The following is a 26702-nucleotide window of genomic DNA, read 5'->3' as shown; positions in this document are numbered from 1 at the left end:
CCACCAAAAATGATTGCTCTCCATCGCAGTGTTCGAGCTGTAAAAATGGCAAACTGACAAATTAGGGATTCGCGAAATCGTCACCGAGTGAACAACTCGGCCTTGTGTTGAGGAGAGCAGACTTCTGTTGAACTTTTAAATATTGGAATACGGTTAGGATTATTCTAAGGTCTCATTTCCACCAAAAATGGTCGCTCTCCATCACAGTGTTCGAGCTGTAAAAATGGCAGACTGACGAATTAGGGATTCGCAAAATCGTCACCGAGTGAACAACTCGGCCTTGTGTGGAGGAGAGCAGACTTCTGTTGAACTTTTAATATTGGAATACGGTTAGGATTATTCTAAGGTCTCATTTCCACCAAAAATGGTCGCTCTCCATCACAGTGTTCGAGCTGTAAAAATGGCAGACTGACGAATTAGGGATTCGCGAAATTCAACTCGAAGAACAACTCGAAGAACAACTCTGCTTGTGTGGAGGAGATCAGACTTCTGTTGAACTTTTAAATATTGGAATACGGTTAGGATTATTCTAAGGTCTCATTTCCACCAAAAATGGTCGCTCTCCATCACAGTGTTCGAGCTGTAAAAATGGCAGACTGACGAATTAGGGATTCGCGAAATTCAACTCGAAGAACAACTCTGCTTGTGTGGAGAAGATCAGACTTCTGTTGAACTTTTAAATATTGGAATACGGTTAGGATCATTCTAAGGTCTTATTTCCACCAAAAATGATTGCTCTCTATCGCAGTGTTCGAGCTGTAAAATGGCAAACTGACAAATTAGGGATTCGCGAAATCGTCACCGAGTGAACAACTCGGCCTTGTGTTGAGGAGAGCAGACTTCTGTTGAACTTTTAAATATTGGAATACGGTTAGGATTATTCTAAGGTCTCATTTCCACCAAAAATGGTCGCTCTCCATCACAGTGTTCGAGCTGTAAAAATGGCAGACTGACGAATTAGGGATTCGCAAAATCGTCACCGAGTGAACAACTCGGCCTTGTGTGGAGGAGAGCAGACTTCTGTTGAACTTTTAAATATTGGAATACGGTTAGGATTATTCTAAGGTCTCATTTCCACCAAAAATGGTCGCTCTCCATCACAGTGTTCGAGCTGTAAAAATGGCAGACTGACGAATTAGGGATTCGCGAAATCGTCACCGAGTGAACAACTCGGACTTGTGTGGAGGAGAGCAGACTTCTGTTGAACTTTTAAATATTGGAATACGGTTAGGATTATTCTAAGGTCTCATTTCAACCAAAAATGGTCGCTCTCCATCGTACTGTTCAAGCTGTAAAAATCGCAGACTGACGAATTAGGGATTCGCGATATCGTCACCAAGTGAACAACTCGGCCTTGTGTGGAGAAGAGCAGACTTCTGTTGAACTTTTAAATATTGGAATACGTTTAGGACTATTATAAGGTCTATGGTCTAATTTCAACCAAAAATGGTCGCTCTCCATCGCACTGTTCAAGCTGTAAAAATCGCAGACTGACGAATTAGGGATTCGCGATATCGTCACCGAGTTAACAACTCGGCCTTGTTTGGAGGAGAGCAGACTTCTGTTGAACTTTTAAATATTGGAATACGGTAAGGATTATTATAAGGTCTCATTTCAACCAAAAATAGTTTCTCTCCATCGCACTGTTCCAGCTGTAACAATGGCAGACTGACGAATTAGGGATTCGTAAAATCGTCACCGAGTGAACAACTCGCCCTTGTGTGGAGGAGAGCAGACTTCTGTTGAACTTTTAAATATTGGAATACGGTTAAGATTATTCTAAGGTCTCATTTCCACCAAAAATGGTTGCTCTCCATCGCAGGGTTTGAGCTCTAAAAATCGCAGACTGACGTATTAGGGATTCGCGATATCGCATTCGCGATATCAATGTATTAGGGAAAAGAAAGGGCGTAGTTATTTTGTTATTTAGGGAAATTCCCTATTTAAATATTCAGCAATTTTTCAACAGTGGAACTTTGTAATGCTCTCCAGGCTTGGGAAATTGCTCAAATGAGTCCAAACCAAAAACGGATGCAAGCTGACATGAATATAAACAAGTTTTGAACGGAAGGAAAAGTCACATAAGACCTAGCCTGGGGTCCACTTAAAGCTTTTTTTATAGACTGGATGGCGCGATTAAGTGGCCCGGTAGCATATGGTAATATGTTTTTGCTTAGGCGCCAGATTTTAGTTGTTTTTGGACTGTAAAAATAGTATAAAGCAATGTTTTTATTTGAGAATAAGGGATTTCAAATCTGTTATTGATGTTTGTTTCTCATTTATGATTTTATCTGTTAACTCCAAGTAGTTTTATTGTTATTTGGATTTTCAACATTTTTTCTCAAAATGGCGACCTCGCCAAATGCTCCTAGTCTACTTCACTGGACTCTGCGTCATAAAAAATTATCAAAAAGCAAAGTTCAGCCAAAAGTAGACTCTGGTCTACGTAAGACCCTCTTAATCAACAAAAATTCTACATAATGTCGGGGAAATTCCCAAACAGTCAGTGAAAATACCTCCATTTAAAACATGTTAAAAGTTCACAATAACGACTTTCTTTTTACTACAGAAACCAAACGAATGAGAGCAAGTCATTAAAACTAAAAGTCAGTGCTCCGTGGTTGTGACGTAAGTTTTGTAATCGATAAACATCTTCCTCGTAAAAAGTGTCATATTGAAATACCTTTGAGAATACTAAAGTCCACTAAGTGCAATATCTTCTTTTTACAAAAAAAATGAAGTGAGTGCAATCTTAAACGAATAAGTAGCGAAAAGGGTTTTTCAAGGACAAGCACCATCCCGTTGTTACACGCCTGCAGCACCTCAGCTAACATAAACGTAAACGTCCACAACGTTCATGTAACGTTCGATTGTAAAGTTAGATATACGGTGAAAAAGCGTTACTTCTTAGTTGCGATATATTGTGGGGAAATAAAGCCGGGTTCAGATGAGTTGATTTCAAAGATTTTGATTAATTTTAGCGAAAATTAATTTTGGCCTAAAATTTAGCCGAATTGAATTTTCTTCAGGGTTGAATTTGGACTTTGGGATTTTGGGAAACCTCGATCTTTTTCTCACTAATTATTTTTCCTTTTTTTTCCTTTTTTCCTTACATTCGTTTCAGATTGATTGAACATGCGCGTCGTCTTCACTGGGGGTAAGAGTCATATCTTCTTTCAAATTCAATTAGTTTCTTGATGAAGAGGAAATTACATGAATACGAGATCCGGACGAAATTCCACTATACTTTGAGACTGTCAAAGTTGCTGCCATCAAAACCAGAAATTGGTTTGATCCACATTCAATTTTATACCTCACCCTGTGGCCTATACGTCACAGTTTCTTTTTACGCTATATGTATTTTTGAACACCCGGTCTCACAGCCCCCGGTGGAAGTGGGGATTCGGAACAAATTTCTATCGAAATCCCAATGGGGATATAAATCTATTGAATTTCAAATGAAGATTAAATCAAAGTTAATTTTCCATGAAATGAAATTTGGCTAAATTTTCCAATGGGGCTGTACTGTGATGAGCACGGGGTGCTTTTAATGAGGGACTCTATATATTTCATTTATCTCTATCTAGAAATCTCGTCCGGCGCTAGAAGAAAAACGAAAAGAAGATAAGGATATTTTTAAAATGATCCATGGCTTTTATATTTTTTGGCCAAATAAACTTTATTCTTTTAGCTTTTTTACCTTACGTACACCTTCGATAAATTACAATTAGGTAACACTACCACCACTTTTTACTTCACAGCTTGACGATGATATTTGGTTCATCGTGCCCTTCGTCTTTAAGTCAGCGATATTCTGAAAAAAGTGGAAGCGTTGTCATACATGTTTCATTTGTTCGAGGGGAACGTCCCCGTCTCAAAAAGTCCGAGTCGTTTATTAGCCCGTTAGGAAAGGGACATAAAAGAACATAAAAACCAATAGAACAAAGGTCTGTTTTTAGTGGATTTAGATTTTACGATAATAGTACAGAGATCCAGTCTGAATTACTAGATTCATTACTCGTCTTATACATACAAGTGAAGTTTCCATATAGGATGACGATTTTTTTCCAATGGATATGGTTCTCACTGGGCATGTCTTGTCCGTTAAAAATGAGTACACTAGGTCTAAAAAGTCTCTATTCTAAATATACCCCTGTCTCAGTGCCACATAAAAGCTGCTAGTCTTGGAGTAAAAGTAATGAAGTTATAGCACAGAGAATGATAGTTACTTTTTAACAGGCTGACAAACGTCATGTACAAAAGACACAAGTAACCTTGACGCATATATTTTGCGATTTCTCAAACTATGGAACTTCCATTGAAGTTCCATATAATTAAATTCCAAGTCAAATGTTCAAAATTATACGTGATTGTTGTTCAAACTTATACCCGGAAATTTTTCTTCTACTTTAAATTCGACAATCAATAAACGGGGAACGGGCACAAACACTCTGAGGCATTGAAGCACGGAAGTTTATCCTTTAATGGATTTGCAAGAATTTGGTTTGTGGGCAAGACAAGTCAAGAAGTATAATCACTTACTTTCTCATTTTTAAGCTGTCATTAACATGATATTCCTGGATGGCGCGAGGGTGTTCGTGTTTTTTCGTCGCTTTGAGTATTCTTTCAATTGTTTACATCGTTTCGGCCCGTGTGAGATATTTTAGTATTTTTCTAACTGAAAAAGAAAATATATTGACAATTTCATAATTCTTATACTAGTAGGCTTCGCGTCCAGCACTGATTTTTAGCAAATTTCCACACAGGTGAAATATAATTCCTACTAGGTAAGTTTCGGGATTTTTTATCGCATACCATACATATTACAAGAATCCCCGGCTATTACTTTAAGTGGGTTAATCTTTGGCATGGATTTAATTTGGCAATTTTTGACAAAATTCGCCAAATTCACCAAATTTAATCCCCAAAAAATTACCCACTTAAGGTAATCAGGCACATGAGAGTAACCCATGCTATAGCATTAGGGGTATGTTCTTTCTTTTTTTATCTGATTGATAATTCTTTGGTTTAAGGGGCCAACATGATGACACTGACGCTGATGACGCTGAATATCACGGAGTATCATTGAGTTTGCTCAAAGTTATGCTTAAAATATTCTATATTTTATATATTTTTATTATTGGGATTTAGAGAAAATAAATGTTCTTCTTTGCTTTCCCGTGTTTTTACTTTAATTTTCCATCGTATCCCTATCCGCATTTAGCCACACCTTTCAATTCGTCCCGAATGTCTTACCTTTTTGTGAAGTGAAATTCTCAGTCATTCAGAAATAATTTCATTGTAAAATTTATAAAACCGTCTTATGGGAATTCTTACTGCCGATGCGATTCCTTTAGTTTGGTTTTAACGACCGTTGATTAATTACGGTTGTTTTCGCAGTTTCTTGTTCCTACGTCATTTTATAAACCTCTTAGTAGGAGAACGTGTCTTTCTATAAGGAATTTTGGATGACATTGGGGATGTTAATCGGATTTGAATCGGAGCGAAGGCGATACGGCTAAACGGGCCGGAACGATGCTGAGTATATGTCCTAACGAATCGATCGATAATAAAACGGCTAGAGGCCGGAGTGAACGAACACGGCTAGAGGCCGGATGACTTTAATACGAATACGACGGCAAGAGGCCACAATGACTATAATACGAATGCGAATCGACGGCAAAAGGCCGGGTGAACGCGGGCATAGGCAGTGACGGCTAGAGGCCGGAATGACGAGGCAAAGTATCGATAAGCGAACGAAAATGACCTAGTAGTACTATTTTTGGTTGAAATGAGACCTTATAATAGTCCTAAACGTATTCCAATATTTAAAAGTTCAACAGAAGTCTGCTCTCCTCCACACAAGGCCGAATTGTTCACTCGGTGCCGATTTCGCGAATCCCTAATTCGTCAGTCTGCCATTTTTACAGTTCGAACACTCCGATGGAGAGCAATCATTTTTGGTGGAAATGAGTACCGTGAATAGCACAGGTCAAAATCATATATTGACGCTGTGCCGACGAATCGAGATTCTATTCAGCGCGCAATCAACGAAGACAAAAGTAACCATGACGACCATCCAAGATCTTGGATGAGGTTCAAAGTTGATATTTTTATTCCCGTCGTTGAAAACACAACTTACAAAAAGTCATCAATGCTTTGTAAAAAGAGTCAGTGATAGAGAATCATAACATAAAGTCTGTCTATTATTTCGATTCGCAATTAAAGTGACATTTCCATAATTAAAACTTTAGTAATTACTGTTATACATTTGGGAATCATGTAAAAGATTTCTTTCGAAATAAACTCATTTCAACTACACTTGGAGGTTTCTGGGGAATCCGTAAATAGTAAACTGCATACTGATACAGTCTGCTAGACATTAATATGATAATATTTGCTCTTCATCTTTGATTTTTTCTACAGTGATTAGATTGACACATGCGCGATAAAATTTCTATTATTTGTCTTCAGAGGTTACTATTTTCTTTGAAAACTTAACCTCTGATACTCAGGGTAGGAAATGAGACCTTAGAATAATCCTAACCGTATTCTAATATTTAAAAGTTCAACAGAAGTCTGCTCTCCTCCACACAAGAACGAGTTGTTCACTCGGTGACGATTTTGCGAATCCCTAATTCATCAGTCTGCCATTTTTACAGCTCGAGCATTGCAATGGAGAGCAACCATTTTTGGTGGAAATGAGACCTTAGAATAATCCTAACCGTATTCCAATATTTAAAAGTTCAACAGAAGTCTGCTCTCCTCCACACAAGGCCGAGATGTTCACTCGGTGACGATTTTGCGAATCCCTAATTCGTCAGTCTGCCATTTTTACAGCTCGAACACTGCAATGGAGAGCAACCATTTTTGGTGGAAATGAGACCTTAGAATAATCCTAACCGTATTCCAATATTTAAAAGTTCAACAGAAGTCTGCTCTCCTCCACACAAGGCCGAGTTGTTCACTCGGTGCCGATTTCCCGAATCCCTAATTGGTCAGTCTGCCATTTTTACAGCTCGAAACACTGCAATGGAGAGCAACCATTTTTGGTGGAAATGAGACCTTAGAATAATCCTAACCGTATTCCAATATTTAAAAGTTCAACAGAAGTCTGCTTTCTCCACACAAGGCCGAGTTGTTCACTCGGTACGATTTCGCGAATCCCTATTTCGTCAGTCTGCCATTTTTACAGCTCGAACACTGCAATGGAGAGCAACCATTGTTGGTGGAAATGAGACCTTAGAATAATCCTAACCGTATTCCAATATTTAAAAGTTCAACAGAAGTCTGCTCTCTTCCACACAAGGCCGAGTTGTTCACTCGGTGACGATTTTGCGAATCCCTAATTCGTCAGTCTGCCATTTTTACAGCTCGAACGCTGCGATGGAGAGCAATCATTTTTGGTGGAAATGAGACCTTAGAATAATCCTAACCGTATTCAAATATTTAAAAGTTCAACAGAAGTCTGCTCTTCTCCACACAAGGCCGAGTTGTTCACTCGGTGACGATTTTGCGAATCCCTAATTCGTCAGTCTGCCATTTTTACAGCTCGAACATTGCAATGGAGAGCAACCATTTTTGGTGGAAATGAGACCTTAGAATAATCCTAACCGTATTCCAATATTTAAAAGTTCAACAGAAGTCTGCTCTTCTCAACACAAGGCCGAGTTGTTCACTCGGTGACGATTTTGCGAATCCCTAAATCGTCAGTCTGCCATTTTTACAGCTCGAACACTGCGATGGAGAGCAATCATTTTTTGTGGAAATAAGACCTTAGAATGATCCTAACCGTATTCCAATATTTAAAAGTTCAACAGAAGTCTACTTTCCTCCACACAAGGCCGAGTTGTTCACTCGGTAACGATTTCGCCAATCCCTATTTCGTCAGTCTGCCATTTTTACAGCTCGAACCCTGCGATGGAGAGCAACAATTTTTGGTGGCAAATGAGACCTTAGAATAATCCTAACCGTATTCCAATATTTAAAAGTTCAACAGAAGTCTGCTCTCCTCCACACAAGGCCGAGTTGTTCACTCGGTGACGATTTCGCGAATCCCTAATTCGTCAGTCTGCCATTTTTACAGCTCGAACACTGTGATGGAGAGCAGCCATTTTTGGTGGAAATGAGACCTTAGAATAATCCTAACCGTATTCCAATATTTAAAAGTTCAACAGAAGTCTGCTCTCCTCCACACAAGGCCGAGATGTTCACTCGGTGACGATTTTGCAAATCCCTAATTCGTCAGTCTGCCATTTTTACAGCTCGAACACTGCAATGGAGAGCAACCATTTTTGGTGGAAATGAGACCTTAGAATAATCCTAACCGTATTCCAATATTTAAAAGTTCAACAGAAGTCTGCTCTCCTCCACACAAGGCCGAGTTGTTCACTCGGTGCCGATTTCCCGAATCCCTAATTGGTCAGTCTGCCATTTTTACAGCTCGAACACTGCAATGGAGAGCAACCATTTTTGGTGGAAATGAGACCTTAGAATAATCTTAACCGTATTCCAATATTTAAAAGTTCAACAGAAGTCTGCTTTCCTCCACACAAGGCCGAGTTGTTCACTCGGTAACGATTTCGAGAATCCCTATTTCGTCAGTCTGCCATTTTTACAGCTCGAACACTGCAATGGAGAGCAACCATTGTTGGTGGAAATGAGACCTTAGAATAATCCTAACCGTATTCCAATATTTAAAAGTTCAACAGAAGTCTGCTCTCTTCCACACAAGGCCGAGTTGTTCACTCGGTGACGATTTTGCGAATCCCTAATTCGTCAGTCTGCCATTTTTACAGCTCGAACACTGCAATGGAGAGCAACCATTGTTGGTGGAAATGAGACCTTAGAATAATCCTAACCGTATTCCAATATTTAAAAGTTCAACAGAAGTCTGCTCTCTTCCACACAAGGCCGAGTTGTTCACTCGGTGACGATTTTGCGAATCCCTAATTCGTCAGTCTGCCATTTTTACAGCTCGAACGCTGCGATGGAGAGCAATCATTTTTGAAGGAAATGAGACCTTAGAATAATCCTAACCGTATTCAAATATTTAAAAGTTCAACAGAAGTCTGCTCTTCTCCACACAAGGCCGAGTTGTTCACTCGGTGACGATTTTGCGAATCCCTAATTCGTCAGTCTGCCATTTTTACAGCTCGAACATTGCGATGGAGAGCAACCATTTTTGGTGGAAATGAGACCTTAGAATAATCCTAACCGTATTCCAATATTTAAAAGTTCAACAGAAGTCTGCTCTTCTCCACACAAGGCCGAGTTGTTCACTCGGTGACGATTTTGCGAATCCCTAATTCGTCAGTCTGCCATTTTTACAGCTCGAACACTGCGATGGAGAGCAATCATTTTTTGTGGAAATAAGACCTTAGAATGATCCTAACCGTATTCCAATATTTAAAAGTTCAACAGAAGTCTGCTCTCCTCCACACAAGGCCGAGTTGTTCACTTGGTAGCGATATCGCGAATCCCTAATTCGTCAGTCTGCGATTTTTACAGCTCGAACACTGCGATGGAGAGCGACTATTTTTGGTGGAAATGAGACCTTGTAATATTCCTAACCGTATTCCAATATTTTAAAGTTCAACAGAAGTCTGCTCTCCTCTTCACAAGTCCGAGTTGTTCACTCGGTGGCGATATTGTGAATCCCTAATTCGTCAGTCTGCCATTTTTACAGCTCGAACACTGCAATGGAGAGCAACCATTGTTGGTGGAAATGAGACCTTAGAATAATCCTAACCATATTCCAATATTTAAAAGTTCAACAGAAGTCTGCTCTCTTCCACACAAGGCCGAGTTGTTCACTCGGTGACGATTTTGCGAATCCCTAATTCGTCAGTCTGCCATTTTTACAGCTCGAACGCTGCGATGGAGAGCAATCATTTTTGGTGGAAATGAGACCTTAGAATAATCCTAACCGTATTCAAATATTTAAAAGTTCAACAGAAGTCTGCTCTTCTCAACACAAGGCCGAGTTGTTCACTCGGTGACGATTTTGCGAATCCCTAAATCGTCAGTCTGCCATTTTTACAGCTCGAACACTGCGATGGAGAGCAATCATTTTTTGTGGAAATAAGACCTTAGAATGATCCTAACCGTATTCCAATATTTAAAAGTTCAACAGAAGTCTACTTTCCTCCACACAAGGCCGAGTTGTTCACTCGGTAACGATTTCGCCAATCCCTATTTCGTCAGTCTGCCATTTTTACAGCTCGAACCCTGCGATGGAGAGCAACAATTTTTGGTGGCAAATGAGACCTTAGAATAATCCTAACCGTATTCCAATATTTAAAAGTTCAACAGAAGTCTGCTCTCCTCCACACAAGGCCGAGTTGTTCACTCGGTGACGATTTCGCGAATCCCTAATTCGTCAGTCTGCCATTTTTACAGCTCGAACACTGTGATGGAGAGCAGCCATTTTTGGTGGAAATGAGACCTTAGAATAATCCTAACCGTATTCCAATATTTAAAAGTTCAACAGAAGTCTGCTCTCCTCCACACAAGGCCGAGATGTTCACTCGGTGACGATTTTGCAAATCCCTAATTCGTCAGTCTGCCATTTTTACAGCTCGAACACTGCAATGGAGAGCAACCATTTTTGGTGGAAATGAGACCTTAGAATAATCCTAACCGTATTCCAATATTTAAAAGTTCAACAGAAGTCTGCTCTCCTCCACACAAGGCCGAGTTGTTCACTCGGTGCCGATTTCCCGAATCCCTAATTGGTCAGTCTGCCATTTTTACAGCTCGAACACTGCAATGGAGAGCAACCATTTTTGGTGGAAATGAGACCTTAGAATAATCTTAACCGTATTCCAATATTTAAAAGTTCAACAGAAGTCTGCTTTCCTCCACACAAGGCCGAGTTGTTCACTCGGTAACGATTTCGCGAATCCCTATTTCGTCAGTCTGCCATTTTTACAGCTCGAACACTGCAATGGAGAGCAACCATTGTTGGTGGAAATGAGACCTTAGAATAATCCTAACCGTATTCCAATATTTAAAAGTTCAACAGAAGTCTGCTCTTTTCCACACAAGGCCGAGTTGTTCACTCGGTGACGATTTTGCGAATCCCTAATTCGTCAGTCTGCCATTTTTACAGCTCGAACACTGCAATGGAGAGCAACCATTGTTGGTGGAAATGAGACCTTAGAATAATCCTAACCGTATTCCAATATTTAAAAGTTCAACAGAAGTCTGCTCTCTTCCACACAAGGCCGAGTTGTTCACTCGGTGACGATTTTGCGAATCCCTAATTCGTCAGTCTGCCATTTTTACAGCTCGAACGCTGCGATGGAGAGCAATCATTTTTGAAGGAAATGAGACCTTAGAATAATCCTAACCGTATTCAAATATTTAAAAGTTCAACAGAAGTCTGCTCTTCTCCACACAAGGCCGAGTTGTTCACTCGGTGACGATTTTGCGAATCCCTAATTCGTCAGTCTGCCATTTTTACAGCTCGAACATTGCGATGGAGAGCAACCATTTTTGGTGGAAATGAGACCTTAGAATAATCCTAACCGTATTCCAATATTTAAAAGTTCAACAGAAGTCTGCTCTTCTCCACACAAGGCCGAGTTGTTCACTCGGTGACGATTTTGCGAATCCCTAATTCGTCAGTCTGCCATTTTTACAGCTCGAACACTGCGATGGAGAGCAATCATTTTTTGTGGAAATAAGACCTTAGAATGATCCTAACCGTATTCCAATATTTAAAAGTTCAACAGAAGTCTGCTCTCCTCTTCACAAGTCCGAGTTGTTCACTCGGTGGCGATATTGTGAATCCCTAATTCGTCAGTCTGCGATTTTTACAGCTCGAACACTGCGATGGAGAGCGACTATTTTTGGTGGAAATGAGACCTTATAATATTCCTAAACGTATTCCAATATTTAAAAGTTCAACAGAAGTCTGCTCTCCTCCACACAAGGCCGAGTTGTTCACTCGGTGGCGATATCACGAATCCCTAATTCGTCAGTCTGCGATTTTTACAGCTCGAACACTGCGATGGAGAGCGACTATTTTTGGTGGAAATGAGACCTTATAATATTCCCAACCGTATTCCAATATTTAAAAGTTCAACAGAAGTCTGTTCTCCTCCACATAAGTCCGAGTTGTTCACTCGGTGGCGATATTGTGAATCCCTAATTCGTCAGTCTGCGATTTTTACAGCTCGAACACTGCGATGGAGAGCGACTATTTTTGGTTGAAATGAGACCTTATAATATTCCTAACCGTATTCCAATATTTTAAAGTTCAACAGAAGTCTGCTCTCCTCCACACAAGTCCGAGTTGTTCATTCGGTGGCGATATTGTGAATCCCTAATTCGTCAGTCTGCGATTTTTACAGCTTGAACACTGCGATGGAGAGCGACTATTTTTGGTTGAAATGAGACCTTACAATATTCCTAACCGTATTCCAATATTTAAAAGTTCAACAAAAGTCTGCTCTCCTCCACAAAAGGCCGAGTTGTTCACTCGGTAGCGATATTGCGAATCCCTAATTCGTCAGTCTGCGATTTTTACAGCTCGAACACTGCGATGGAGAGCGACTATTTTTGGTGGAAATGAGACCTTGTAATATTCCTAACCGTATTCCAATATTTTAAAGTTCAACAGAAGTCTGCTCTCCTCTTCACAAGTCCGAGTTGTTCACTCGGTGGCGATATTTTGAATCCCTAATTCGTCAGTCTGCGATTTTTACAGCTCGAACACTGCGATGGAGAGCGACTATTTTTGGTGGAAATGAGACCTTATAATATTCCTAAACGTATTCTAATATTTAAAAGTTCAACAGAAGTCTGCTCTCCTCCACACAAGGCCGAGTTGTTCACTCGGTGGCGATATCACGAATCCCTAATTCGTCAGTCTGCGATTTTTACAGCTCGAACACTGCGATGGAGAGCGACTATTTTTGGTGGAAATGAGACCTCATAATATTCCTAACCGTATTCCAATATTTAAAAGTTCAACAGAAGTCTGTTCTCCTCCACATAAGTCCGAGTTGTTCACTCGGTGGCGATATTGTGAATCCCTAATTCGTCAGTCTGCGATTTTTACAGCTCGAACACTGCGATGGAGAGCGACTATTTTTGGTGGAAATGAGATCTTATAATATTCCTAAACGTATTCCAATATTTAAAAGTTCAACAAAAGTCTGCTCTACTCCACACAAGTCCGAGTTGTTCACTCGGTGGCGATATCGCGAATCCCTAATTCGTCAGTCTGCGATTTTTACAGCTCGAACACTGCGATGGAGAGCGACCATTTTTGATGGAAATGAAACTTGGGAATGTTATCTACCATATTCCTTTTATTTGAAAGTCGTAAGTTTATTAGTTCTTTCAAAAAAATCAATCAAAGTTTGAATCCCTAATCCCTAATTGCGAATCCCTAATCCCTAACTGCGAATACCTAACCAAGTTATTTTTAATGGGTACAGCAGGTGGGAAAAAAATTGAGTGACCGTGCTAAATAAGCCCGTTATTCTGTCTTGGCCACAAGCCTTGGTTGAGCTTTTTTAACATATTTTCATTCGGTTGGAAAATTTGGGCTTAAAACAGCTAATTTTAGTTAGTTTATTAATTGATACTCTCATTTTTCAGTTTGGAAAAACCTAACTCAGATTGAGCCTTTGGGTATATTTATTTTTTTTTGAGTGCAAGTTACACTTATTCTGTATACTTTGTAAGAAGTATAAAGTGTTAGACTACTGTAGCCTAGGATAATTTATACTATTCTTCTGTTTGAGGTCAATTGTGAAATTTCCATCTATAGAAAGCCTTTTCTACGCTTATAAAAAAGAATCTGTACTTTTACAGTGTGACGGGATTGGCCCTTTTTAAGTACAGTATTACGGGATTTGACGAAAAAAAGACGGGAAAACGGTATTTTAAAATCAGACGGTGACGGTATTTAGTCAATTCTTTTGCCAATCTGCCGGTATTTTAACCTCTACAAACTGGTGAAACAGTGTTATCATTTTGTTCAATTTTCGGGATTACGGGATTCAGCCAAAATTTTGACGGGAAAACGGTATTTCGAACCCCTACAAACCAATGAAGTATAAGCCCGAAGGGCTAGAAGTCTCTTTGGTAGGATTTGAAGCCAACAAATCCTACCAAACTTGCGCGGCCTTGAGCGGCTCGCCTGTTTTTTACACAAATGACAGATTGAAACTAAAATTTACCGCTAAATTTCGAAAAAAATATCAATCGTAAACAAAGGAATTGCTACATTCAATCTGTCGTCAAAAATGCACTTTTTCTTGCCTGAGAACGGTTTCGGGCTTTAAACTCAATGCTACAAACCCCCCCTCCATTTAGATTCTCTATGAAAAAGTAAAATGGTATCTACAACCTCGTGTACAATATTCTTCATGCATCACGTTTAACATGTGATGATTGTACAGATGATTGTCTGTCGTTGTACAGCAGATACCCCCTGCTTGACCTCGTTATTTTATGGTCAATTTCTCTAATTTCGAATATTATGCGAAATTTTCGACTTCTGAGTCGTCTTGTTTGAACTTAAAATCGATTTGTGAGTGACCCCTTAGCTATTTTACAAATCTCGGAAAAGAACTCCCATAGGAATTCCGATACCTAACCCGATTGGTTAATTTCGGAACGGCTTCAAGAAAGGCATAATGGCAGATAATTTTAAAAGTTTCTGAGGGAATGTGTGTAATTTATCGATGTTGATGGCTTGTTGATTCTTTAAAGAAAAAGATAACAGGTATAGCTTTTTCTAATCCTGGAATATCGAGGTTCCAGCTACACTGACTTGTTCTTGACTGCTGGAACACCGAAGGATTCTGGAACACCGGAAGATTCGGAAGCACTTCCTGTGCTCTCTGGAGCATGATTTTTGGCAAATTGGTCTGCACTGCACCGGGAACTCCGAAATGTTCTTGTAAAATACCCACTATAAGTAGATTGTGCAGTTAGTCACACTAGCGTCCCGCCAAAATGCATATCAAAGATTAATGCTGCGAAAGCGCGCTGACTAGCAAGCAAAAAAATACGGCGCAAAACTTCTAAAGGGATTTATGAAAAAATAACCCGGCGCTTTTTAAATGAAATTAACATTTTCAAAACTATGAGAAATTGCATAAAATTTGAGCCATAGATGAGAAAATTTAAGAGCCAAGCCAACCTTGAAAACTAATTTGAAGATCAACTTCCCAAGAAAAAGATCTATGAGGGAGACAAAACCCACCTAGATCCGCGTACTGTGCCGGATAGGCTACTTCCCGGAAATTTTGCCGGACCTCAAACACTGACCCATTTACATGTGCAGAATTATTTTTACTTTAGTGTATAAACAAGGCCTTAAAAATCGAAGCGCTGCCTCGGGAATTGAATGACAAAATTTGGTTGGTTGATATTCTGGCTACTGCACATTTGCAATCTATCATTTTGTCTCATTTTAAGTTTTCAAGTTTTAATTAATTGTCTTGGGAACTTGAACTTTATTCAGGTAACTCTCATCCTTGTTGTTTCAAATACATCATGTATTTCTTAAAAACTCATTATTTTCTTCTTTTCCTGGGCCAAGCTATCCAAAACACTCAATGTGAATAAAAAATAACAGCTTCGCTAACAAAATGTGCGCCTCGAGTAAAAGACATGGTTCCAATCACGTCCGCGAACGGGACAGGCATTTTTTTACGCAGTGGGCGGCTACAAGTGCGTTTTAGAAATTCGCGTTTTAGACGCGTCTCGAACGCGTTTGAATTTTCGCGCATGTCATTTTGATTTCGAAAGTGAAAGCAGCTCGATTTCATGGTGGAATTCAACTTCGTTGGAGATGGGAAGCACCAGGTAGGAATAATGAATAATGAATAATGAAATTTTGCCGCATCAAATATTTTTTGCAACGCGACGGTAAACAGAACATCAAATTCCCATCGCCTAAATATGTTTAGTGTTCTATAGAATGATCGGTATTTTTTTTAAATTCTATGTTTAGATTTTTCTACCCAGCCCCGTTGTTATGAACGCGCGTCCTGTTGCTAAGACCTTTGCTTGAAATCGAAAGCGAAACCAAAATATTATAGCACACACTGCCGCACGCGTAATATCGATTAATTGAAAGGAAGTCCTGACTGCATCTGGTGGTGGTCAAAACAGGCATCTGATACCTAGTTCTATTAATTAAGCACATAATACGCTAACGTACATTATCATGATATAATAAGCACCTAATCAGGAGGGGTGTCGACATTAGACCAACTTATGGTACTAGGGCCCTATAATTCATTATTATCCGACGCGCATAAATAGCGACATTTGATTGGCTTCTTTGCTGTCCAATATTTTCAAATATATAGCTTCCATGGAGGCTACATATTTCAAAAATTGACGTCACGCAACGAGTTCAATGACAATTGAGCATCTTCTTTTTGACGTTACGTCACAAAATAAAAATAAGACTTTTGAATAAAAAGCTACCAAGAAACCAGCTTTACGGTCTTATAAATTGGAATTATGCTTGAAAACGAGAAATATTTTAGCGGATAATAAACCATTTATTTGTACAAAGTGGAATCCAATATTTTTCTGCTTAATATTTGCCCAGCAAAAAGGCATTTGCTATATATGCCCTGAACTGTATGAAAGCAAATATGAAATTCTACTAGTAATTTAGAAAATATTACTCAAATGGAAAAGTTTATGGCATTAGCAGCTTTATGGTTTGGGAAGAAAGCAACAGTTTATGCCATTGGAAGGGTTGGTTTTAAACTTCAGATTTTGTTTTTTTATAAACACCTTCAACCAAAATTTAAGACGATTCACAGAAGGTCAAGGCTATAGATTTAAATTTAAAGTTGAAAATTTATTCTACAATTTCTTCTAAGACTTTTTAATGATGCATCAAACTGCATCATACAACATTTTAATATACTTTATACAGAGTGTCCCAAAAAAAGTTCTAACACCACTTCTATATAAGTAGAAAAAAAATGTATATAAGAAAAAGTTTCTTTTTTTAAAAACACAACAGTAATTAAACTTCAAAATTATCTACAAATCCCAATAATGCAGCAATGGATCACAAAACGCAAAACACTAGAGATTTTAAAGGGCAAATTATTTAATGCAACAGGGAAATAGTCTGAAAATGTCATCTTTTATTGTCAAGTAATTAAAAAGAATACTATTTAGATTTTATGATACACAACAAATTTTTCCTACGTATAAACTTACAGAAGTGGTCTGACACAGGACTTTTTTTACGAGACCCCCAGTATAATATCAGGCTGATTTTTTCTGATTTTGACAGATTATATTAAATTTATTGAATTTTTCTTTATAACTAGAGTTATGGTTTTTCAAGAGTATACAGAAGATTTGTTGAATTCAATCATAAGTCAACAAATAATAAAGACTCGTTGAGGAATCGTTCCAATCTGGTAAAAGGCTTTTTCCGGTTGCCAAACAAAATTGCTGAGAGATTCAAGTAAGTGTCATGAATTGGGAAGTATTTGTTCTATTTTTTTAGAAAACAATTTGGGACCTTTGCAGCAGCACTGGATGTGCCACAGAAACCTTTTCTTTAAAGGAATTTTTCTCAATTTCTTATTTAAAGAGCCAATATTTTTGCATAAAAAAGATGTCTTTATTTTTAATGGGCTACTAATCATTTTTGCCCAATTGGACTGTACTCTGGAAGTTATGGCTGAAACAAATTTCAAGTTGGTTCAAGTTCAATGGCAGATTTTTGCCATTCTATTAGTTACATCATCATTATGTTGATTCTTAATTTTGCGAATTTTGATTTACTTTTACATTAAAAGACAGCACTTTGATCTTTTTTGTCATTTTAAATCTCTGAAACAAAGATTCTGTGATGTAATTGTGCAATTTCATTCCTTTTTTTTAATTTGATTGTTTTGTTTAAAAAGTTTTGACCATCTTCTGAAAGTTATCACACAATTAGATTTTATCCCTTCCAATGGAAAATGATTTTAATATTTTATCTACAGAACTGAACAAAATTAACTTCAGAAAATGAAATATTTTTGACATAGCTAAATTCTGTTCCAAAAATTGGCAGTTGTACCTTTTTAAAACATTGCTGTTGAGGGGGGGGGGAGACAAAGCTAATTTTTTGCTTTATATAAGCTTTGTAGGATTTCCTAAAAGTTTCAAATAAAGATTGAAATAGATAAGGAAATAAAAAATAGATAATCTATGGGTAGGAGGAACATATTTGTGATTTATTGTGTTTTCTATGTTTTCTTTAGACATCCTGATGAGCATCCACCTTATCCACCTTGATTTGATAACACTCTGATAGCAAAATTATGTTTTGTCACAATGAGAAGGGATACATTGTTTGAAGTTCATTGTCTTGGTTTGGAAGGATTTAAAACCAAAATTGCATTTTTTATATCTTTTTTGAAAGGGAATTATTAATTAATGTGAGAGGTATATTGGACAGAGGATGGAGACAAAAATATCATTAGATGCTAGAATTTCCAACATGTTTCAGCCCTAACACTGGCTGATACATCAGAAAGTTTTATCTTCAAGTGGCTGCACTTTTACCATCTACCTGCAATGCTAATTAAAGCTGGTTTGAAACATTTTAACACAGTTCGAATTTAATTTTGTATTAAATTTATTATCAAATAGTTAAATAATCTCCAGTCCATAACTTGTAACACTCTCACTATAATTAGTAATTGCCTTTAGTAATATCTTAAGGATCACATAATTAATTCAGATTTGAGCCTTAAATTCATTCTAAGAAGCGTCACATTGATGCAAAAGTTTATATACAGACATGAAGAGCAACTTTTAAAGCATTGTTGAAGTAATGATTTGTTATTAAATTATTATACATATTTTGTACAATTTTAAACAAAGAGTATTTTTAATACATTTTATTGCATTGAATGAAAAAAACTTAATAAATGTATTTGATTTAAAATACCTTTTCATAACTTAAATTTAAAAAGAGGCGATCTTCAAAATTATTATTGTAGATTAAGTTTATGAGATCAAATTGTGATCTCTATTCATCTTTTAAATTCCTTCATAATCTCTTCATACATTGAGTAAATTATTTCCAGTTCTACACTTGTTGAAATCATTATCAATAAAAAAACATCTAATTTATTTTTGCTTAATAGGATAAAGAAAAATATCTTGAAAATTAAATTATTAAAAAAAAATGGATGCTTTCGGTGGACGAAAGTTCCATGGTAGTTTCATCAATGAAGATTTCAAAACAAAAAGTCCTGATTCTTGCGAAACAAATCGAACTGATGACAATGCAATATTGCAGTATATAAATAATAACGTAATTGGAAAGGATAAATTGTTCAATGGTGCTTTTGGTGACAGGAGAGGTACAGTGTGAAATTGAAAGTATCATAAAATTGAAATTATCATAAAATTGATTGTTCCACTGCAAATCAATAGAAATTTGACCTTGATTTCAAACACCACGACTTTAAACTAAATTTTTAAATTTTGCATTACAATTTTAAATGTTTTTAATGTTTTAAAGATTTCATTTTGATTTTCTCTTCCAGTTCTTTATTGTGACTATACAGCCTCGGGGAGGTAAGAAAATTTCTAACTAGTTTTTTAAATTTCGGACAATGCATTAGTTGATAAAGTCTAGGCCTAAATCTTTGTGAAATCAAACCTGTTGAATCGTTAGCGATTGAAATTAAGGTAACCAAATAACTAACTAATTACATTTAAAGGAGATCTAACGGCAAAAATTTCTTTATCCTTATTTTTTGACAGAGTACAGGCCTAATTAAATAAAACCCATTGCAAAAAGAACGAGTGCAAAATCTTTCATATTGATTGAATTATCATTGTTTAAAATATCTCTTTATTTGAAAGTAAGAGGGTTTCGTGACGTCAGCGCTGAACTTTTATTTCGATAGAGAAACTGTTTGTAGACAAAAATTATGGAAAGAAGATGTTTTATAGCAAAAAAAATGCCTCTGTTTCTGATGTGTCTAACTCCGTTTCTTCATCAGTAGAATGGTTAAAAATGTCTGAGAAATCATTTTCTTCACTTGAAGATTCACTCGACGACATTTTGCTCTGAATTTAGAAGTCTAAATGAATGTGCTAAATGATTTTATCAAGAAATTTTTCTTTATAAAACTCACTAAAAGTTTAGAGAAAAAGAGAGAAAATCTTGTTTAACAAACAAGTTGTTCAGCGCTGACGTCACACGCTTAAATCTTTAAAGGAATATAATTTTCTATTGAGTTAAAATTTTTCAACATAATATAGCTCATTTTAATCCCCACAATATAAAGTTTCCATAATTTCCAAAAAAAATATAGCAAAATTTTTGCCGTTAGATCTCCTTTAAAGATGGTATTTGATGGATGACGCAAAAAAGATATTTGCAAGAATAATTTCAACAGTTTTCAAGCATCAAAAACTGTCTTTCCAACAAAATGAATTCCAATTGTAATCACACCTAGTTTTTGATGATCCTTTCCTAATAGATTTTTCTGAAAATTGCCAGGCTAATCCAGAGCTTTGCACATTTTAGATCGTTGAAATTCATAGAAGATTACATCAGTGAGAATGTATTACCACATTATGGTAACACGCACACAAGCACCAGCATCACTTCACTACAAACTTCTATGTTCAGACAGGAGTCCAGGTTTGATTACTTTTCAACCATTATCTTAATATCAGAGAGTACCTTACTTAGTACCATGAAGATCACTCATAATCGTAGTCAATCACGATCACAAAATGTAGTTAAACAATCTAGTTTCATTTGCTGCGTTATCAATAATGAAACCATGAAAATGCATTATGATTATTTGATTATTCCCTTCGGGTAAATTTTGCACTTGTGAATTATAATTTTGCCATTATATTTTAGAGATTTGATTCGTCAAACAGTGAATGCACAGGAACATGATGCTGTGATATTCACCTCCAATGGATGTACCGGTGCTGTCCATAAATTGTTACATGCTTTGAATTTGAAAGCACCTCCTGTGAGTAGTGTTATCTAACTTTCTTTTATAAGAATATACTCTATAAGAATATTCATGATGAAATTGGCCATAAAAGTTACGGATGCTAACAATGTCACCATCATGGAATTTGGCAACTGAGCCTAAGAATGCCATTTTTGGAGCATTTTTAACTGAAAATTGCCTTTTATCTTCAAGAAAGGCTGGTTACATTCACAAAAAACTTTAAATGCTTCAAGTGTGTATTATATGTAAGAATATACCATAAGAATATTCTAGGATGATTTTCCCCAAAAAGCTAGAAATATCCAGGATGAAATGGAAAAACATCATTCTTAAAAAGAAGTGTACAGCATTTATTGCTCCTTGTTTTGAAAACTATCAGTTGACACTGAGTGATATAAACTTTTCAACTTGTTATAAACTCTTTCCCGATATTAGTTCTTCTAGCAGTTAAGATTTGATGTCGTAATTTTAATGAGACAATCTTTTCTCTTGTACAGATTGTTTTTGTCAGCCCTTATGAACATCATTCAAATTTGCTGCCTTGGAAAGAAATAGGGAGCAAGATTGTTTGGTCAAGAGAAAGTGAGAATGGATCAATTGATTTGGAACATATAGAAACTCTACTAAAGGTAATTTTCTCTAGTGTTTGTGTTTTTGTTACCTTATTCTTGCTAATCGAAATTTAGTGAGTTATCAAAATTTGTGAAATTAAAAGGTAGGAGGATAATAAAAGACTATTTTAAGGTGATTTTCGCGGAGTATTTTCGCAAAAATGGTTTCAAAATAGTGATTTAAACTTTTCCTTCAACATGAGAACATTTTTAGGTCTAATAGTATTCATAAACCATATTTATCAAATTTGCTTACAAGACATTGTAGCTCTCGTCTCTTTGAGAATTATCATGCTGTTTCCGAATGACTCCCTTCGTTGTGAATTTGAGACGATGGCGTAAGTTTTTCTTCACGAGGGAGGTGGCTGATTTACGAATAAACTACTTCTCAATTTAGAGTTTGTCAATGGAGAAAGAGCGGCCGATTCTTGGTTGTTTTGCTGCAGCTTCCAACGTCACTGGTCATCTTGTGGATGTGGACAGTATCAGTCACCTCTTCCACAAATACAATGGCTTCGTTTTCTTCGACTACGCTACTGCAGGTATCAATAGATCTCTTATAATTTCCAGCTGCTACTTATACTAGTCCATACTAGACGAATATGATTTCTTTTTCATAGGATCGTTTCCTCTAAATTTTTACAAAGTCAACCCAGGAATAGGAGTGTTACTAGCCTGTACCAACCTTTTTTTTAAATCATCCAATAAACATACACATAATAGCCTAGGGATAAAAAGTTTCGTTACCAGGTAGTATAAATACCCGAAAGGAGCTAGATATGGAACTCTTTGATGTGAAATGAAGCCGCTTATTTCCCATCCAAAACGCTTAAGCTGCGTAGTTTACACACAAACGCCAGTAAAATTAAAATTTATCCCGAGATTTCGAAAATATTCTGCGTGAAAGTAAAGTAAGCGTTAGATTGAATTTTTCATCCTAAACATGGCGCAAATTCAAAGAAATTCCACTCTCTATATCGCTGCCTTTCACACTCGAATTGTCGTAACTCGAACGATTACTGATTATCCCGTCGGCGTTTCAGCACTCGACTACATTTCACTTCCCTACTTGCTCTAACTTTAATCATCAGGTAGGTCTAATCAGCGTCCAGACTTGTTAATGGGTGTAATAGAGAAACTTGATCGTGATTGTTAATATCAAGAAACACACCATCCGATAACACAAGCGACTTTAAAAAATCCTAATGTAAATTCAGTGCGAATGTTCAGTTTAATAAAAAAGTTTAAATGTTACTATATCACTTTACAAGAAAATTTTGAGAAAATCATAGCCTATAATCCCCTAAAATAATCAAAAAAAATCCTTAATTATACTTATATAATTAGTACTAGTAATCGTATGGTTTGGAGTGCAATTAACGATTAATCACGAGTAACAAAGGAGAAAATAGTAATTTGCACGAGTCCGAAGGACGAGTGTAAATTACGGTATTTTCTCCTTTGTTACGAGTGATTAATCGTTAATTGCACGACAAAACATACGATTCCGAGGTAATCGTCAGTAAATAATCATTAGTAAATCATATTTTCTTTTTGTAAACATTCGAAAACCTCCTTTTTTTCTTTTGTTTAAAAAGAAAACATTGCAGTGTAATTTCTTTGTTTTCAATTAAAAGAAGCTATTGTAACGTAAAATTTCTTTGTCCTTTTTTATATTGAAGAAAAAAAAATGTCTTTGTTTTTTATTATATAGTAAAAAAAGTCTCTGACTGGGACTTGGGAGAGAAAAGAATAAGGGGACAAAAGTGTCCCCCCGCCGAAGAGTGCAAAAAGTGGTAATAGTGCAATTAACGATTAATCGCACTCCTCTAAACCAATCAGATTCGAGTAATTTTGCACGGCTGACGATTATACTAATTATACTATTATATTATACGTTTCTAAGAAAATTTGATCATGTCGTCAATCAAATCGTCATGTATGCATACTTATTTATTGCACCACTACTTTATTTTCCTCTGCCTTTTTGTCCAAATAGTTGATATGCCATTGTAGCAAGTCAGAATCAAATTTCTTTTCTTCTTCATGAGCCCCTCGAGTCATGTCGTGTTCAGGTGCCTGGTGTGGCATTTTTCGAGGATCGAACTCAGTTTGTTGTTTTTCCTTGTGAGCTCCCTTGGTTACATCATATTCTGTTGGTTCATGAGCCATTGCTCGGAAATTCGATTCGATATCTAACTTCTCTTCGTGTGCTCCTATTGAAACATTCTGTTTTGGAGATTCATGAGGCATGGTGTGATAGTCAGATTCATATCTTGGTTGATGTGCACCGTATTGGGTCTGCCAATTCTTAGGTACTTGTTGGTGAGGCCTGCTGTTATCGTATTCCTGTTCGTGAGGTCCAATAAGAGGTTTGTTTTCATCTCCTCTGTGTTCTGGTTTCTTTGTCAAACATTTTTGTAAGTTGAACAGTTGAAGGAACATTTTGCGAAGATGGACGTCTGACACAATGCTGGCAAAAGCGCTCAATGATGGGCAGATTATTGGGAAAACAAAATAACTGTTTTTTAATTGTTCGAATTGACAATTGTCTTGTTCCTCACAATTTTGATACATTTTGAACATTTGGTCATGTTGAGCTAAGACATTTATTAAAATCGTCCACGAGATAACATTCGCGAGATTGATTAGGAAGAAGAACCAAACTGTATGTTGTTGGATCTTGTTCTCCTGGTGATTGCTACGGCGACACATCGTGTATAACAAGAAAAAGACGGTGACGGTTGGCATCGATATACAGGCAACGTTCATAAATCCTATGTCGCTTTCTTGTGCCCCATAAGTAATAGCAAACACTAACCCGGTAATCAAAACGAGAAGAAAAACTTTATAGGCTGCAAATATGATCATTGTGCCATTGTTTCTGTACGTTAAATACAAACGAAACCCAACGTAAAAACACAAAAATAATTGTTGAGTTATTGACGAAAACTCTCCGATTCTGTCAATATAGAAATCTTCGTCATCGTCGTTTTCATGCTGAATGATAAAAGCATTCACGTAATGGTTCATGATAACTCCAAGCATCAAGACTTGTAGGAATAATGTGTACTGGAACAAGAATACGGCGGACTTTTCAATCTGGCGTGATATTTGAAGGATACCGATCAATATCGTGTTCCAAAACAATGTCCACACGCCTGCAACGATAAGTACAGTAACATTCATTGGGTTGTTTGAATGATCAACAACAGGCCATATGTTACAGAGGAAAGAGCCATTTGATGTACAAGTTAATTTGAAAGTAACGTGTCCAGCTATGGGAATCCAAATCGTGCACATCATAATTGTTATCAAATAAACAACAATTATTGTAATTGCCAGACTATATTTTTTCAAATCCATTTTTATTAGAGAATCTCTTTATACTACAACCAACTTATTTTGTTTGTCGCAGTCGCACTGAAAAAGATAATTACCAACTTGTTCAAATATTATTTTATCAAAAAGTGTTTATATCACAGAAACGTGATTCCTGTATATTGACACTTGTTTATATTGTTATCATCAGGACATACTTGGAGAGGTCATGTGAGACTTTTCATGAGTATTATTTTTCTTTCCCACCAAGTACTTCAAAAGCACTTAAAAGTTTGCTAATTCATGACTTGTTTTTAAAACAGTTTGTCAATCACCCGGAGTTGTAGGGTTGGCGTATAAGGGGTATGTGCGGACCAAAAAGCGACCTTTAGAGAGACCAATTTTTAGTGAAAAAGTGCCCATTAGGGAGACTTTTTTGAAACTTTTTCTCTCGAAATAAAAAAAAAAATCCTAAAAATCGTGAATTTTGCGACCCTCAGAGGTACTACTTCCGGGATCAACCTTAATGGCTGATAAGCACAGCATTGTTTATGAGTACCAATTCTTATTCCTATATGGACATTCTTATTTTGATACAGGACCATACGTTGAGATCAACATGAATCCCTCATCAAATACCAAATCCAATGTTTACAAAGACGCTATCTTTATTTCACCCCACAAATTTGTTGGTGGTCCCCAAACTCCAGGTACATTTGATGTTTTAAAGAATTATTAGTGCTAAAGCTGTTATACCCTCGAGAGAGCTTATTTTTTAGGTAACCAGGTAAAATAACTTTTACTATTTTTATCATAATTGCTTTCAGATGATAAGATGAATAGAGTTTTCATCCCATTATCATTTGACCGTTATTTAGAACTATGGGATTTCGGCCTTACTCAAATAATCACAATGCATTGAATAATACATTTTGTGTTGATCATAGGTATTTTGGTTGCTAAGAAGAATTTATTTGCGAACCCGATTCCCTCTCGTGGTGGCGGTGGCTCAGTTTTCTTTGTAAGTCCTTTTCAAATTGTACATCGTGACAGAATGTAACCTGTATTGTCTTGAGACACAAACCGTACTAAATATTGTAAAAGCATGTTTATGTATGTGTGTTTTTCTGTGACGGAGACGTACAGGATCTGATTTGTCTAGATTCTGATTGCAACTGAGGACGACAGTAAATCAGCACTTTCACCGTCCTCAATTTTGCCGGTCAAAACTGCGGGTTATGTGTTCCAAACCACCTCTGTCACTTTACCGTCCTCAAAAGTGAAAATACATATACTCGCTATCTTTGTTCTTTGAACATAACGATCGTTGAATTAAAATACACAGACGAGTAGCCCATCTCTACGTCGATATGATCTACTTCTAAAGTTTTCTGCTTTAAAATTTGTCGAGCCAAGCTTACTATCCCCAATTCCCGGCGGTATATAAACAGCAAGGGAGCTCCAACTTCAAAGATAGCTTCGATTACTCGTAAAAATCTCCATTTTAACTTTTCAGAATCTCAATTTCTAATTTTAGGTGACAGAGAGCTCGCACCGTTATTTGAAAGACATCGAGATGCGAGAAGAAGGAGGAACACCGGCTATCATCGAAAGTATACGGGCTGGTCTGGTTTTTCAACTGAAGGATACGGTCGGTATCAAGAATATCGCTGCACGTGACCAACAGCTCATAAAGTAAGGACGTCTTCTTTTTAAAGATCTTACTCAGACCAAAGGAACCTGTGCCGAAAATGTGTTCTTTCTCATTTTTTGG

At 37.0% G+C, this 26702-nt stretch overlaps 1 protein-coding gene and 2 long non-coding RNA genes across 3 annotated transcripts in view; all 3 read left to right on the top strand.

Moving 5' to 3' along the window:
- The first annotated feature begins 1674 nt into the window (after positions 1-1674).
- LOC136806498 (uncharacterized) lies at positions 1675-4752 on the top strand. Its single transcript, XR_010846572.1, has 3 exons — positions 1675-2628; positions 3125-3157; positions 3588-4752. It is a non-coding gene; the product is annotated as an uncharacterized lncRNA (long non-coding RNA).
- An 11899-nt stretch (positions 4753-16651) lies between these two features.
- On the top strand, positions 16652-18413 carry LOC136806497 (uncharacterized). The gene is made up of 3 exons (XR_010846571.1): positions 16652-16743; positions 17334-17473; positions 18261-18413. It is a non-coding gene; the product is annotated as an uncharacterized lncRNA (long non-coding RNA).
- Positions 18414-19149: 736 nt separating this feature from the next.
- LOC136806507 (uncharacterized) overlaps positions 19150-26702 on the top strand; it is a 35814-nt gene continuing 28261 nt past the window's right edge. The window contains exons 1-9 of the mRNA XM_067063093.1: positions 19150-19370; positions 19557-19587; positions 20549-20665; positions 20894-21011; positions 21494-21625; positions 22005-22149; positions 25528-25638; positions 25876-25949; positions 26466-26623. Coding sequence (XP_066919194.1) covers positions 19193-19370; positions 19557-19587; positions 20549-20665; positions 20894-21011; positions 21494-21625; positions 22005-22149; positions 25528-25638; positions 25876-25949; positions 26466-26623 — 1064 coding nt within the window. The 5' untranslated portion in view covers positions 19150-19192. The remainder of the gene's footprint in view (positions 19371-19556; positions 19588-20548; positions 20666-20893; positions 21012-21493; positions 21626-22004; positions 22150-25527; positions 25639-25875; positions 25950-26465; positions 26624-26702) is intronic.

The sequence above is a fragment of the Clytia hemisphaerica genome, unplaced genomic scaffold (genome assembly GCF_902728285.1).
Source record: "Clytia hemisphaerica strain Z4C2 unplaced genomic scaffold, Clytia hemisphaerica genome assembly, whole genome shotgun sequence".
Classification (NCBI taxonomy): domain Eukaryota; kingdom Metazoa; phylum Cnidaria; class Hydrozoa; order Leptothecata; family Clytiidae; genus Clytia; species Clytia hemisphaerica.
This window is presented reverse-complemented; position numbering and strand designations above follow the sequence as displayed.